This window comes from Solanum tuberosum, unplaced genomic scaffold (assembly GCF_000226075.1).
Source record: "Solanum tuberosum cultivar DM 1-3 516 R44 unplaced genomic scaffold, SolTub_3.0 scf00098, whole genome shotgun sequence".
In the NCBI taxonomy this organism is placed as follows: domain Eukaryota; kingdom Viridiplantae; phylum Streptophyta; class Magnoliopsida; order Solanales; family Solanaceae; genus Solanum; species Solanum tuberosum.
The window spans coordinates 1,649,765-1,665,126 of record NW_006239026.1 but is presented as its reverse complement, the minus strand read 5'-3'; the positions used below and the strand labels follow the sequence as shown (position 1 = coordinate 1,665,126).

General features: G+C 33.1%; 1 protein-coding gene across 1 annotated transcript in view; it reads left to right on the top strand.

Annotated features, from left to right (window-relative positions):
- The first annotated feature begins 5,015 nt into the window (after nucleotides 1-5,015).
- Nucleotides 5,016-15,362, top strand: part of LOC102579212 (phenylalanine--tRNA ligase beta subunit, cytoplasmic) — a 17,531-nt gene continuing 7,184 nt past the window's right edge. The window contains exons 1-13 of the mRNA XM_006348492.1: nucleotides 5,016-5,200; nucleotides 5,295-5,350; nucleotides 5,665-5,765; nucleotides 5,947-6,076; nucleotides 6,175-6,290; nucleotides 12,533-12,599; nucleotides 12,802-12,843; nucleotides 12,913-12,954; nucleotides 13,072-13,148; nucleotides 13,936-14,062; nucleotides 14,138-14,305; nucleotides 14,766-14,894; nucleotides 14,994-15,095. Of these exons, the coding sequence (XP_006348554.1) occupies nucleotides 5,143-5,200; nucleotides 5,295-5,350; nucleotides 5,665-5,765; nucleotides 5,947-6,076; nucleotides 6,175-6,290; nucleotides 12,533-12,599; nucleotides 12,802-12,843; nucleotides 12,913-12,954; nucleotides 13,072-13,148; nucleotides 13,936-14,062; nucleotides 14,138-14,305; nucleotides 14,766-14,894; nucleotides 14,994-15,095 (1,215 nt within the window). The 5' untranslated portion in view covers nucleotides 5,016-5,142. The remainder of the gene's footprint in view (nucleotides 5,201-5,294; nucleotides 5,351-5,664; nucleotides 5,766-5,946; nucleotides 6,077-6,174; nucleotides 6,291-12,532; nucleotides 12,600-12,801; nucleotides 12,844-12,912; nucleotides 12,955-13,071; nucleotides 13,149-13,935; nucleotides 14,063-14,137; nucleotides 14,306-14,765; nucleotides 14,895-14,993; nucleotides 15,096-15,362) is intronic.

The following is a 15,362-nucleotide window of genomic DNA, read 5'->3' as shown; positions in this document are numbered from 1 at the left end:
AAATTACTTGCTACTTTGAATCCTAGATGTAAGTTATATAATACATCTAATCAAACTATTTTGGTAGAAACTAATTTCGCCAGATCTAAGGTCACTAGTAGAAGACCTATAAAATGGGAAAAAATTAATTTTCCTACTACTTGGATTTTAGATTCTGTTATACCCCCTGAACAAATGACCGATGCTGTCACTAATTCTGAGTATTCTCATATTATTCAAAATTCTGATGGAAAAATTTGTATGCAGTTTGATGATAAAAGTATTCCTTATAATAGACATTCTTTTGCTTCTGATAGAAGATTGGCTATTCAACCCTAATTATTTTACTATGAAAAATGTTAACAAAGAGAAAAATAATTAATTTTCATTTATATGTCTAGTTTTGGATGATTTATTTTTATTTTTTGATATTTCAACCATTGAAAGGTAGCATGTATTTATTATATACAAAAAAATATATCAAAAATTTTCTTAAACTATGTGATGGAATGTTATCAATTTATAGTTTGGTCTAAACATGTCCTTGACATTAATACTTTTGGTCCAAAAATATATTTACGATTAATAGTTTGATCCAAAAATGTCTTTATTGTTACTAAATGGGTCAAAAATGTCCTGTTTTGAATAAGTATTTTTTTTTCTTTTTAACTTATTCCCAATAAAACATTACTCTTTCTTTTAAAATCATTTTAACTAATAAAAATGTAGAAAATAATCTCTTATTCTTAATCTCATTTTTTCAATTAAAATAGAATAATTCCATGTACCCTCTTGACGAATAGTTTATGCCATATATATAATCATTTTAAATTTATCATCAAATTTCATTTAGATATCAATAACTTTTAAATAATAAAATAAGAAATATTTTTTTTTCCGAATTAAAGTAGAATAAACATTTGTTAGTAAAAAAATATTCCTGCTAGGAAAAATATGTGTTTAAAAAAAAAATATATATTTATTTTTAGAAAGGTATTTTTGATCCACTAAGTAATAATAAAGACATTTTCGGATCAAGCTATTAACCGAAGATATTTTTGTTCAATTTCACATTGTTTAAATGCATTTTGATCATTTTTTTCGCTTATTATTATATAATTGAGTTGTATGCAAATTGACATTTTTGACTGGTCTAAATAAAATCTGTTGAAGTGACGATCACATTAATTAACATCTTTACATAAATTTTATTATTTTTACTCTTAGAAATGGCACTTTTGGAGTACGAACATGGCAATGAATTATTGTACCAAAAGTAGTGCAAATTGTACTTGAAACTAACTGAATTTTGTAAATGCATTTATTTACTCTTTATTGAATAAGACAGGTGTATTGTGTAGTTCAATTGCAAACTCATATTTTCATTTTTGGGAAGACACATGTCCACCTTTTAACTTTGGTTGAACATCTAGCTTCCATTACACCATTTGTACATTCTTACGCCTTTCCGTTTTCCCTCTTCATTCTCGATATTCTTTCTTGCTTCTTTTCTATGTTCCGTCTTTTCATAGAGAATCTTGAGGGATTTCTAATTTTGTTACTAATTTTAATAATCAAATTTCTGTAGAGTTTTCCTTCATGCTTCTATTCTTATTATGTTCAGTTAAATAAATGGAAGAACAACTAATTAATAAAGTTGTTATTGTACTAAGAGATAAAAATGAGCTTTCGCATCCAGGAAGAAATTTCTTTGTTGCAATTACTTGAACTTTTCATATCAATGGATACATATCTTATTAATTGTGGTTTAATGTTTGTAATTTTAAAATTTTTATTTTTCTTAAGGTTGTCTATTAGGACCAGTTGATTGGGTGAAAATGGAAAAGGGAAGATAGTAGCACCAGATGCAACTTCGTTGAGATTAATGAACAAATTTAAGATAGTAATAAAATCCACACCTAGAACAGAGAATGAAGATTTTTCCACAAATTTGAGGACCTATTGAATAAGTCTTTACTTCAAGTGAGGTACAATAATATTAGATGACCCTTCTTTGGTTCTCCTTAAAATGTTATTAGAAAAAAAATACTACCTCTGTCCACTTTTAATTGTCATAATTTCTTTTTTTAGAATCAAATGATAATAACTTTGACTAATATTTTATGACGTGTTTTTGCATTCGTAAAAAAAATGAAATTTATAGTACTCTTCGTATAGTTTTTGAATATTATTTAAATTTTTTGTTCAAAATATCGAAATAAGTAAATCTAATTTGACTTTAAAAATTAGTCAAACTGACTTTCGAAAATTTCAGTATAACAATTATAAGTGGAGAGGGAGTATTAATTATGTTGGGATTAGTGTGAATTGTCGTAAAAATATGTACATGTATATTAATTTTGAGCCCATAATTTCAGAGGTACAATCAATTCAATCTAATAACCTTTAAATTTGAACTTATCAATTTTAAACATATGTTCCGCCTCTACCTGCTTTGTTAATTTTAGCTACGGGAGCCTAAGAAAGTTGGAATGTTGGAGCGCATTGAAAGTTTCATCTATGATAATGCCTCTTAGTATACTAATTTCCATAGCAAATCCTTCTGGGATAATGTCTCTATTAATGGAAATTGATCTTCATAGCTTCATCTGTGATTAGGAAATTGAATGTAAATGGTTTTTGTCAATTTTAAGTGGTGAAGACAATATCAGAAGAAAAGCATATGGTGTTTACAAGGCACATATCACGATTACCAAATGACAATTAGGGGAATAAACAAGATGATATGTACACCTGAAAAGATGAATAACATGATGCTTTAGCAGAAAAATATTTCACCTTCTTTTTTCATTTGAAATGGTTGATTGCATAGCATTTTTTACATGTTAATACATTTAAGTATGAGCCCCCAAGGCCTAGCTCAAGTGGCAAAAGGTGGAGGATTTGTGGCTTAGGTCGCAGGTTCAAGCCCCACACCATGCAAAGCGAAGCCCAGTATTTAAGTGGAGAAGGGTAGAGGGGCGGGCCCATTATCCACCGAGTTTAGAAGGTTGTGATTGGTCCAAAGGGCGGGTCACAGACAGATTTCTCGGTTATAAAAAAAAAAAAAAATACATTTAAGTATGTACTCTGTCTGGAAGTCACTGATTTGTATGCTCTGATTTTGCTTTCTTGGAGACTTGGGCTGTTTTTTCATGCCTGAAGAACAAGAAGTTACCTTTGGAGAATATGGTTCCCTCAAATTTCTTCATAAAAGTTATTTTACTTGAGAGATTTATATCAATTTATTATAATATTTCACTTTATTTGTATTTACATATAACACTGAATGAACTTCTAGATCTTGGTGTTACTAGAATGAAAATATCGAATAACCTTATGAGATATGAGCACTCCGAGTCTCTTCACCTGCTAAGTTTATCATTTTGATTTTAAAGTTAGTTGATGTTCATATCTCTAGGTTGTAGTTAAAGATTCTCAAAATAATTCTTGAGATTCTGCAGTTCCTTTCATTTTCAAGTTTATTGCGGTAACTTTATGAACCAGATCTACTAATTTTTGATTGGTGGTACTTCTTAATGTGTGTTCATGTCTAAATAGTTCATTTTCAACTTCTTATTTATATTCACTTCTTGAAATAGATTGAGAGGTTTTACAAATGCTCATCTTCTCGGATGGATGACAGAACTTGGAGAGCCCAGGATAAGCTTCAATGCTTTTGGACTGTGTTGTGACTACTACTTCGTCCGAATTTTAATTGTGATTGGTGGTATGTTGTAGTCCTGTGGTTATTGATTGATATTTGATGTTTTAATATTCTTTGAAAAGGTTGGAACTAAAACACCAAATTCAATGTGAAATTATTGCAGCATACCATATATATGGAAAAACTATTTAACTTGCATTTCTTTATGATTGAGTTGTATAAAAATATTCAAGATATTGGCCCCGTGCTCAGCACGGGCCATGCCCTCTAGTTATATTTGATATGAGACTCAATTCATAATTTAAATGCCCATTTTATGCCCGATTTAACAATTTTATGATTACTTTCAACATTTCATTAATACAGACTTTGTCTTCCAAAAAATTTAGATGGATAAATAGAAAACAAATCAACATTTCATGTTTCTTATCCTACTTTATTTGGATAAAATAAAAATAAATTAATAACAATTAGGTCACATTTATATGTTCATTTTTATTATTTAATTTAATAATTAGAGGACAATTTTAGATTATAAAAACTAAAAGGAAAAAGGGTGAGAAATGCCCTTAAACTATGTGAAAGGAACAAAAATGTCCTCCGTTTATAGTTTGGCTCAAAAATACTCTTACCGTCAATACTTTGGTTCAACAATGCCCTTGCAGTCAATACTTTGGTCCAGAAATGTCCCTATAGTTACAAATGGGTGAAAAATTGCCTTTTTCGAATAAATATTTTTTTTCTTTTTAAACACATCTTGTTCCTAATTAAAATATTATTAAAGAACACTATTCTTGTTTTCTTTCTTCTAAAATCACTTTAACAAATAAAAATGTAGGAAATATTCTTAATCTCCTTTTATCAATTAAAATAAAATAATGTACCCTTTCGACAGATAGTATATGTCATATATATAAGAATATCATATTATATCCATAATTAATTTATATTTATATAACAATAAAAAAAAGAAATATTTTCATTTTTATTTTTTTTGAATTGAAGTAAGATAAACATTTCCTTTAAAAAAAATTATTAGAAAAAGAATGTGTTAAAAAAATAATAATATATTTATTTGAAAAATGAGCATTTTTTACCTATTTTTGGAACAAAGTATTGACGGTAAGGGCATTTTTTGACCAAACTACAAATGTAGAGCATTTTTGTTTCTTTCGCATAGTTTAATAGTATTTTTGAACCAAAATATTAACGATAAGAACATTTTTGAGCTAAACTATAAATGGAAGACATTTTTAATCCTTTCACATAGTTTAGACACTTTTCCCAAACTAAAATGTAGGGTAGTTTTATTCACTTTCTACGAGTTTAGGGACTTTTCTGCACTTTCCAGTAATATTGGTTATGTAAAAGGAGATTGAGTTGCTCGTCTTCTTCACCTACTGTGCCGGAACCCTTGCCGCCTGCCATTTTTTGGCTCACTGGTTGCATCTGATCACTGGCCGCCGCCGCCACTTTTTTCAGAATCAGGTGTCACCATGCCAACTGTTAGCGTGGGAAGAGACCGTCTGTTTGAAGCCCTTGGCTGCACTTACAGTGAGTTTCTCTCTTTATATATATATATATCTCCTGCTCCGTATGAAAGTACTTTACGCTGTTAGATTGAATTTTTTTTTATATGAATTTTCAGCTGATGAAGAATTTGATGAATTGTGCTTTCAGTTTGGTATTGAGCTCGACGATATAGTAAGCACTACTGAACTTCGCATTACTCACACATGAGGAAATGTTATTCTCTTTGTTTTGTATGCTTTGTGTAATTGAAACACAATATTGTATGAAACTTGTTATTTGTGGTTTTCCAAGTATGTAAACTTTATATCCAAAAATTGTGAATTGAGCAAATTTGATGCTGCTGTTATAATTTGGACCAGTAATATTCGGGATGTAAGGAGTAATTTGTATAGTCGTATGTGTTTTCATCTCTTCAGATAGTTTATTTGATCCATGTATTTGGTTGTTGGTTACCTATTGAGCTTATTGATGTGCAAAAAATGTAGACTACAGAAAAAGCAATACAGAGAAAAGAGAAGCATTTGGAGGAAGAGGGAGTGGAAGACGATGAAGAGACTATATACAAAATTGAAGTTCCAGCAAACAGGTGGTCTTGCCTGCTTTTCATAATTACATTGCAGAATCAATTTTCCTGAATTTGTAGAAAGATATTGAGATTTTGATTATGCTTTGAATGTTTGAATTGCACTTAGTTTAGTTTAATTTAGTGGAGTGGAGTGGGGTTGTTTAGAAATGTTTAAATGTTTTCATTCAAACTGGTTTTGCAGATATGATTTGCTTTGTCTTGAAGGACTAGCGCAAGCTCTTCGAATATTTAATGGGCTTGACCCGATCCCAACATATAAGGTGGCGAATATTGGTAAAGAATCTATGCTTGAAATGCGTGTGAAAACAGAGGTACTACTTGCTAAAGTTATGTCTGTGTTAAGTATTATACAACCATTAAATGTGATAAAGAAACTATATTGCATTGACATTTGTCTTTCCCTGTTTAGACATCCAAGATTCGTCCATATGTTGTATGTGCTGTTTTAAGAGGTGTAACATTTGATGAGGCTAAGTACAATAGCTTCATTGAACTACAAGATAGGCTGCATCAAAACATTTGCAGGTATTACTAGAATATGAGGGCAATTTGAAATTCCTATTCACCTTTTCTTTTTCAACTGAATTTTTTATTGTTGAGACATAATATAATTCTCTGGGTATGTTGTGGAGACATAATATAATTCAATGGGTATGTTGTTGTTGAGACATAGTATAATTCACTGGGTATCTTGTTGTTGTTGAGACATAATATAATTAAATAATTGCCCGAAGCTTTCAATCTAATGGTAAGAGCGCAATGTGGATTAGGTGCACATGGTTCAGACCATGCTTTAAACAAAATCTTGGCATTTAAGTGGAGAAAGATATAGGGACGGGCTTACTCTTCCGAGTTCCGAATGCGTCGTTAGCCCTTAAGATTTCTCAATTATATAAGAAAATTAAGTAATTAAAATTGTGCTCTTTCTATTATAATGAGATGATCTCCCACTTCAATATGATCTGTCAAAAATGTTGGGCTCAAACATCATTACCATAGAAAAAGATCTCCTATGCTTGGCCCAAGAACAAGAATCAACCCACATGTGACATGGCGTGCTGAGACATTATATAATTAAGTGATTAAAATGTGTTCACCTTAAAAACTTAAGCTTAGATGAGATGGTTGCACAATTCAACACCTTTCAAACTCTTCTAATTTCTTTGGTTTTGTTAAATTTTGCTTAATGACATCTTGAAGCATGTCGGATCACTAGAAGGATGGAATTCTTATATTCTCTTTTGGATCTTTTTTGTTTCGGCTGTAAAAATACTGTAAATCTTTGTACTTATGCGGTCTATTTTTAGTAGGCTCTTGGACATGCGATTTCATCTCGTGTTTTGAAAAAATCATGGGATGAAATCAATGTTTGGACATGCAATTTCATCTTGTGATTTCAAATCATGCGATGAAATCCCGAATTCTCCAAAAGTTTGATTTGAGAATTTCATATTCCGATTTCACATTTTTCCAATACAAAAATTGATCCACAAGTTTATATTTAGTAAAAAATAAATCCACCATTTTGTATCTACCAACTATTTATTTATTTATATGTAAACAAAATATATAGTTGATATTATTACTCTTATCAATCTTTAAACCATTTATATCAGATATAACTATTACTCCCACCAACATAAATATTATTTGTTTACACAAAGCTATCTCATTTGCGTCACATGTCTATTTAGTAATTCTTTACAAAGAAGTTATTTTTGTTGGTAGGTAAATGTCTCATGTTCAATTTTACTTTATTGTTGAACTAAATTTCGATCAATAAATGTTGTATTTTTTTTAGAATAGCTTTGTGATAGTGTATTACACTTTTGGTATGAACATCTACTTATTCAGTAATATTGTATAAAGAATTAGGGCATTTTTGATAATTTTTCGTAACTTGCTGGTTTTTTTATGTTATGAGCAAAAAATACTACTCCCTCTGTTTAAAAAAGAATGACCTCCTTTCCTTTTTAGTCTGTTTCAAAAAGAATGACCTCTTTCTTTTTTGGTAACATTTTAATTTCAACTTTCCACGTGGCATGTTTAAGGCCACAAAGATTAAAAGACAATTTTGTACATTTGACATAACTTTAATTTAGGACCACAAGATTCAAAAATCTTCTTTATTTTCTTAAAGTCCGTGCCAAGTCAAACTAGGTCATTCTTTGTGAAACGGAGGGAGTTCTTAAAAATCCAAATTGCGTGTCCAACAGGATTTCAATTTCATCTCATTATGATTTCATATCATGGTTTCATCTCGCATATCCAAATGGGCCCTTAGCTCTCATGAGGAATCAATGAGTAGATATTAGATAAATTTTCCTGGTTTCTCTGAACTTATGTGAGCATATGATGCTTCTGTACATGGCTGGATACCATTCAGTTATTCTTTTTACTTTTTATGGGAATTGACTTGTAAAGAAATTATTTAGAAACCTTAGCTTGTTCAATAAATGGGACTAGATGAATGGATTACTTTAATCATGCGTGTTAACTTATTTGTTGCAAAAAAAAAAGTCCAGCACGTATTTTGTGGACAATATGGAAAGAGAGGAACTTAAGACATTTTGAAAATACTAGCAATTCCATTCGAAAGATTAGGATGAATTTTCTTAGTTTGTTCTTTTTTTGGTGTAAACATAATTTATTGAGGGGGGGGGGGGGCATGTTATTTTGTATGCAGCAACACCTGTGTGCATAAGGTCAATCAGTTATCATGACATCTCCCCATTGCAATTAGTTTTTGATCAAGAGCCAAACATTTCTCATCTTAGAATCTTTGATTGTGCGGTTTATGTTCTAATTGCTCCACCACAACACACAAAGATGGGTTCCCAAAGAAGGTTGAGGATATATGTTGGGTATGAATCTCGTTCTATTATAAAATATTTGGAATCTAGAACTGGAGATTTATTTACGATAAAATTTGATGATTAAGATTACAAATCTGGTAGGAGTTACCTTTCTAAAGAAAATGGAGTTATTTTTTCAAGGTCTTTTAGAGCTTATGGGCTAAGAAATGCAATTTATTTCACCTTGTTGAGAGTATAATTTAATAATAAAAGTGTGCTCTCTCTAACAGCTTAAGCTACAACACTTCAACACACCTCAATGAGTGGCTCACGTCATTATTTAGGATAGGCATACAACATATCTCATATCTTGTACTAACAATGCACCATTTATATTTTGAGTAGTTATTTTTTCAAGTTTTTTTTAGAGTTTATGGGGGATAAGAAATGCAATTTATTTCACCTCAATGAGAACACAAGTCATTATTTGGCATAGGCATAAAGCATGTCTCTATCTTGCGCTAACAATGCACCATTTATTTTCTACTCCATCCATTTTAATTTATTTGACCTATTTTCCCTTTTAGTCCATAAAAAATGACCTTTTCCTTTTAGCAACTTTTTAGTTTCAACTTTCCACATGGCATGTTTAATCCCACAAGATTAAAGAGCATTTTGGTACATTTGACAGATCTTTAATTTCAGACCACAAGATTTAAAAGTCTTCTTTACTTTCTTAAATTATGTGCCAAGCTAAAACATGTCACTCAATTTGAAACGGTGGGAGTAATGTTTTTAAGATGGGAGAATATATAAGTTGCACACTAAACTTAATTGAAAAATTCATTTACACACTTTTTTTTTCTTGAGAAAGTTAACCTATAGCAATACAACAATGGTGTATTTCAGTAGTAATTACATCAGGAGTATACAATAAGCAAAACCAAAAGATCTATCATCTATCCCTCCTAAACTATCTAAATAGTGAGTAATAGCCTCTACCTCTTTGGGAGGACATGGTTACACCAATCTAAAAAGTGAGTAATAGCCTCTACCACTTTGGGGAGGACATGATTACACCAAAAATACAGGGTTATAAGGCAGTTCAACTTCATACCTTGGAAAGGGATGCTTTTGTTTTCGAAGCATCTCTGGTTCCTTTCCTTCCAATTTTCCACCAGATGCAAGTAGGGACAATCTTCCATCTCTCCCTGTGACCTGATATATTCCCTTCTCTATTCCAGCATGCTAGAAAATCTGAGGTGTGTCTTGGCATGGACCTGCTGATGCCCCTCAAATTCAAGAAGACCTGCCACAATTTCTTAGTCACTCTGCAATGGAGGAAGAGATGGTTTGTTGTCTCTGTTTCTATTTCACAAAAAAAGCACCTGGAGCATAATTGTCTTCCCCTTTTCATTAGATTGTCCTGAGTTAGTACTGCTTCCCTAGCTACCAACCAGGTGAAACAAGCCACCTTGTGAGGTACATTAATTTTCCATGTCATCTTCCAAGGCCACAAGTTAACGTGCACCATAAACAACCTACTAAATTCATTTCGGTTCTCCATTTTATACAAGAAAATAAAGAAGACACAACTAAGACCTGACAAGAAAATTGATTATCGGAAAGCATTAATGGAACAAGACTCTAGTCATTTAGCAATGTCTGATTTTTTATGTTTTTAAAAATTAAAGATTCAAATTTGTTGACTAATGATTGGCGTAGATATAGATTCAAGTGGGTTTAATGGAAAGGAAAAAAGAGAAGGAAAACAAGTGGAAAAAAACAAACTTGAAAATAGTGATGGAAATAGAAGTGGCAAGTGTTAAAGAATGACAAAAGTCCCACATCGGTGGTTAATGAGATGGGTGGACTCCTTATAAGGCTTGGGCAATCCTCCTCCCTTTGAGCTAGCTTTTGGGGTGTGAGTTAGGCCTAAGACCTAATTTAACAGCAAGAATGGAGGAGAATGAAGAGGTCATTGACGGGAGAGGTGTAGTAATGGTGGCAATGGTGATTTGATGGCCTTAGTAATGATAAAGAGGAGAAAAAAGAAAAAGAAACAAAAAGAAAAAAATGTAAAAAACCAAGTAATAAAGGGAAAATTTTAAGTTGAGTGTTAAGAAGTCCCACATCGGTAGAGGGATGGGTAATTGACCCAGTTTGTTGTTCACCGATGTTGGGCCCCCATTTAGAAGTGTTCACACTCCAGTTGAGGTCTGGGCATGCGGGGGAGTGTTAAGAAGTCCCATATCGGTAGAGGGATGGGAAATTGGTCTCCTTATATGGACTTGGACAAACCTCCCCTCATTAGCTAGCTTTTGGGGTTGAGTTAGGCCCAAGTGTCATATCTTTACCGTAAGTAAATTATTATAACAACTGATTGTAAGCTGCCACCTGTACAGATTAATCTGTTTTTAGCATTTTTTTTATGCCTTTCATGTGCTGAAGAAAGGGGTTCACACTTCCACTGCCGCATCATCACTCAAGGGGGTATTACTTCCACTTCAAAAAAGAATAAGGGGTAAGGGGTCGCTGGTAAAGTGGAAGTGTGTAAATGACTTTTCCGGATAAATTTAGGGGGCAACTTATGTAATTTCCCTTTTAGAGATCAATTTTACAAGCCTTCTTTTAAAATTTCTATTGATGAGAACTTCTAGGTGGTAAATAGGGTCACTTTTTGATACTGCCCTCTCTATGCAAAACAATTAGCAGCTTTTATTGTTGGTTAAAGTAAGGAAGAACTCAAAGTTATACTAGCATAACAACAATTATAATAGCACAAGACATAAAAAAGATAACCCTGTCGAGGCAAAAGTCTGGTATTTATTGTAGTTATCTTATCACAAAGTTCTAAGCATTTGTTAAAGGTGGAAGGGTTGATTAAGTGGTTATATAACAATTATCCAACTTGAAGGTGACATGTGAAATCATTGCAAGTTTTTGGTAAACCTAGTCTTTAGATCTCTCTAGAATATGTAAAGATAGAAAGCAGGGTGTATTTTTTACATGTGGAGGAGAAAGTATAAAGGTGTTAATACTGTTAAAAGTAGCTGGGTTGAATAAAATTGCTTAAATTCTTCTGTATTTATTTCTTTTACATCTATATCTATTTTTGTGGAGGGGGATTCAATTATTTGAGCCAAGGATCTTTGGAAACAATTTCTCTATCTTTATGAGGTAGGGGTAAGGTTTGCGTACACTCTACCTTTCCTAGACCCCACTTGTGCGATTACACTGGGTATGTTGTTGCATAAGTTAGATGTTATCATCCTTTCTTGTTCTTTTCCCCCCTGTAGAGGATCATTGATTTTGACAATCTCTTCATTTGTGTATCTTAACTAGTATATTATATATCTTTCCTATAACCTCCAACTTCTCATCTTGGCATTTTCTTCGGCAGAAGTGCCATTCTTAGCCACTGAATTTGTTATCATCACTTTGCTTTTCATTCCTTCTCTATCTGGATTTGAATAATGAGTGGAATTTAGAAAAGTCCTCTATCACATAATGAAATCCTCACAAGGTTTTTCTTCCTCATTGTTACTTTTTTTGGTTTATTTAATAACAATCTTCTTGAGTCAGTTTGCACACACTTTGATTATTACACTAGGTGCTTGCCACCTCCCACCAGGACACACTCCATTACAACAAAATGGGAAGAAATCACATCATAGTTTTGCCACTTTTGGTATTTAAACCCTGATCTCCCATAGTTTTTATCCACTTACGAACCACTACTCCACAAACTTGGATGGTGGTGGACTGGTGGTGGTGACAGTACTGCTGCTGCTGCTTCTTCTTCTTCCTCTTATTGCTGTCGTTGTTGAATTGTTTTCCATGAGAAGTATCCATACAAACTACTTCGAGTATTTTGGGGAATCACATCTTTATTATCTGAAAGAGTCCTGTGTATGTTTTCTCTTGCTTACGCTTAGGTATGCTGTTTTTTCTCCTTTTCGGTTTTTATAGGCGAAGAACCTTGGTGGCAATTGGTACCCATGACCTAGATACAATTGAAGGACCTTTCACATATGAGGTATATGCAAGTTGTTATACCTACTTCATTTTAAAGTTATTCCCATTTTTTTTAACCTTCAAAGTTATTCCTGTATTTGGTTGGCTCCATATTGGAAGGACAGACTGATTTTTTCTTAAAAATCTGATTCTTGTGTACTGCATTCTTTTCCCTATGTAGTTTAAGATGGTGGATGTTTAAACTTTTTCCCCTTTAATTTCAGGCATTGCCTCCTGCAGAAATAAATTTTGTGCCATTGAAGCAGGTAATTGTTTTATTTTAGCAGTTGGCTTATGGTGTTGCTTAAGCTGATATTTTGTGGTTGTTTTTTCAGACCAAAAACTTCAGAGCTGATGAGCTGATGGAATTTTACAAAGTGAGTTACAACTTATCCTTTTATTCTTCATCTGTATTGTTGTTCTTATTATTATCTTGAAGATCCACTATTTGTACTTTAAGGACATCTCTAACTCATCACTGCACTGATTTACAGTCGGATTTGAAGCTGAAGAAGTTTTTACACATAATCGAGAATTCACCCGTGTACCCTGTTATATATGATTGTAAAAGGTATCCAGTCTACAAATGGGCCTTTCCATTTGGAGCTATCTTACTGCATTACTTTACTTCATTGCATGCCTAATGACCTATGTACTTTTTTAGATAAAGTAATACTTTTATTTATAATAATGTTTGGAAACAAAAAGCTAGTTGAAAGACATGAGCGAGGGTGTTGTGGTTGGAAGAAGGGGATTCAAAAACGATTCTCTTGTAGAGTAGCAAGCTGAAAACAGAGTCATTCAATAGATTCCTTTGAAGTGGGAAGGGAAATGCACGAGGGGGTGGAGGGGACAGAAGAGGCGGCTTAGGTTTCTAGATCGTTACGAAGCATGGTGGAGTCCAAAATTGGGGGCATTAGAGGAAAAGGCGGGGTGGTTGGAGAGGGAGATCGGGGAAGAGGAGGTGAGGGAGGCGATTGTTTATTGTGTGGTGGATAAAGCATTGGGGCGAAATGGGTTCACGTTGGCATTCTTTCGGCAGGGTTCGGATACATTTAAAGGTGAGGTGATGCACCTATTAGGGAGTTTCAGGAGGGGATAGAGTTTGAAAAGAGTCTTGATGCATCTTTTATTATCATCATTCCTAAAAGGGAAGGAACAATGAGCATCAAGAATTAGACTTATTATTCTAGTGGGTAACATCTATGAGATAATCTATAAGGTGCTTTCTATTAGACTAAAGAAGGTTCCGGATGAGATTATATCTACTCCCCAAAATGATTTTGTTGAGTGGCAGATTCTTGATGAAGTTTGGCCACTATCTTTCTACAACTCATTAGTCACTCTTTGTTCTGCAGGACTGTTTTGTCTTTACCCCCCATCATTAATGGTGCACATTCAGCCATTTCACTGAAAACAAAGAACGTGTTTATAGAATGTACAGCCACAGATTTGACGAAGGCCAACATTGTTCTGAACACGATGGTTGGAACTAGAAGTTCATTTTCTTTTCCTCCTTTGGTTTGCTGGGACTCTAACTAGTTAATATATTGTATCTAGGTAACTATGTTTTCAGTGTACTGTGAGCGGAAGTTTGAAGTTGAACCAGTTAAAGTTACATATCCTGACGGAAAATCGTATGTTTGTCCCGATCTTTCAATCTACAACATGAATGTGCCTTTGTCCTACATTACTGGCATCATTGGAGTTCAATTACCAGAGGATAAGGTATTATAGAGTTTTGTCATTCATTCTCTAATTCTTATCTCTTTTCATGTATACAGTAGTTTCTCTCATTTTATCATCTTATCTTCATGACAAATTGACAATTACTCCTATGATATTAATAACTAATCCTAATCAAGAAAGTTTTTTAAGTTTTTAGTTTCTTTGAATTGCTTTTCCATGTCTTGGATGTGCTTTAGAAAGTAGCATCAAACGTGAGGCTACAGTATGATTTTGATCCACTGGCTTAGTGTTTGGTCATCCCATGCACTAATGGTACTTTTATTGTCTTTAATAACATCGCCACTTCAGAATTTTCAGTACATTGTTTAAATGCTCCTTCAAAATTTGTGGCAGTAGTTGCTCGTCTCTTTGTTCTTTTATGTGATGGACCTGTGTCTGTATTATTCTGTGAGTAGAAAAGAAGATGGAAATTTTTCTTTAGACGCTAAACAACTTTCAGGTGGCTAGTTTGTTGCATAAAATGCAATTGCGTGCAGAGAAATCTGTATCAGAAAATAAAGAAGTCAAGTTTGTTGTATCTGTTCCTCCCACAAGAAGTGACGTTCTTCATCCATGTGATGTAGCGGAGGTATTTGTTTTGATGCATCACTGCTTATAGTTACTATCCCACCATAGCTTTTCTGGCTTTGTTCTTATATGGATTCAACTTCTCTGTCCTTTTCTGAAGGATGTTGCAATTGCTTATGGCTACAATGAGATCCCAAAGAGAAAACCTGCATCTTTGAATCCTTTACCTCTCAGTCAATTCAGTGATCTTATTCGTACAGAGGTAATGTGCTTATACACTTCTGTGTTCATATTACTAACACGGACATCTGGCTGTCATGGACATTTATGTCTTTGACGAAGGCAGCATCACTTTCTATTGTGTTTCTGTGTAGTCTCTGCTACATGTGATTTTTAATAAAATTATTTCTTCTCTTGATGTTGACTCATACTCGGGAATGGTACTATAGTTTGGGACCTTTGGAGTTGGTTAAATAATCTTTTGCCTTTCATTCAGCTCTAGGCTTCTAGCCAGGAAGAGGGTGGGGTT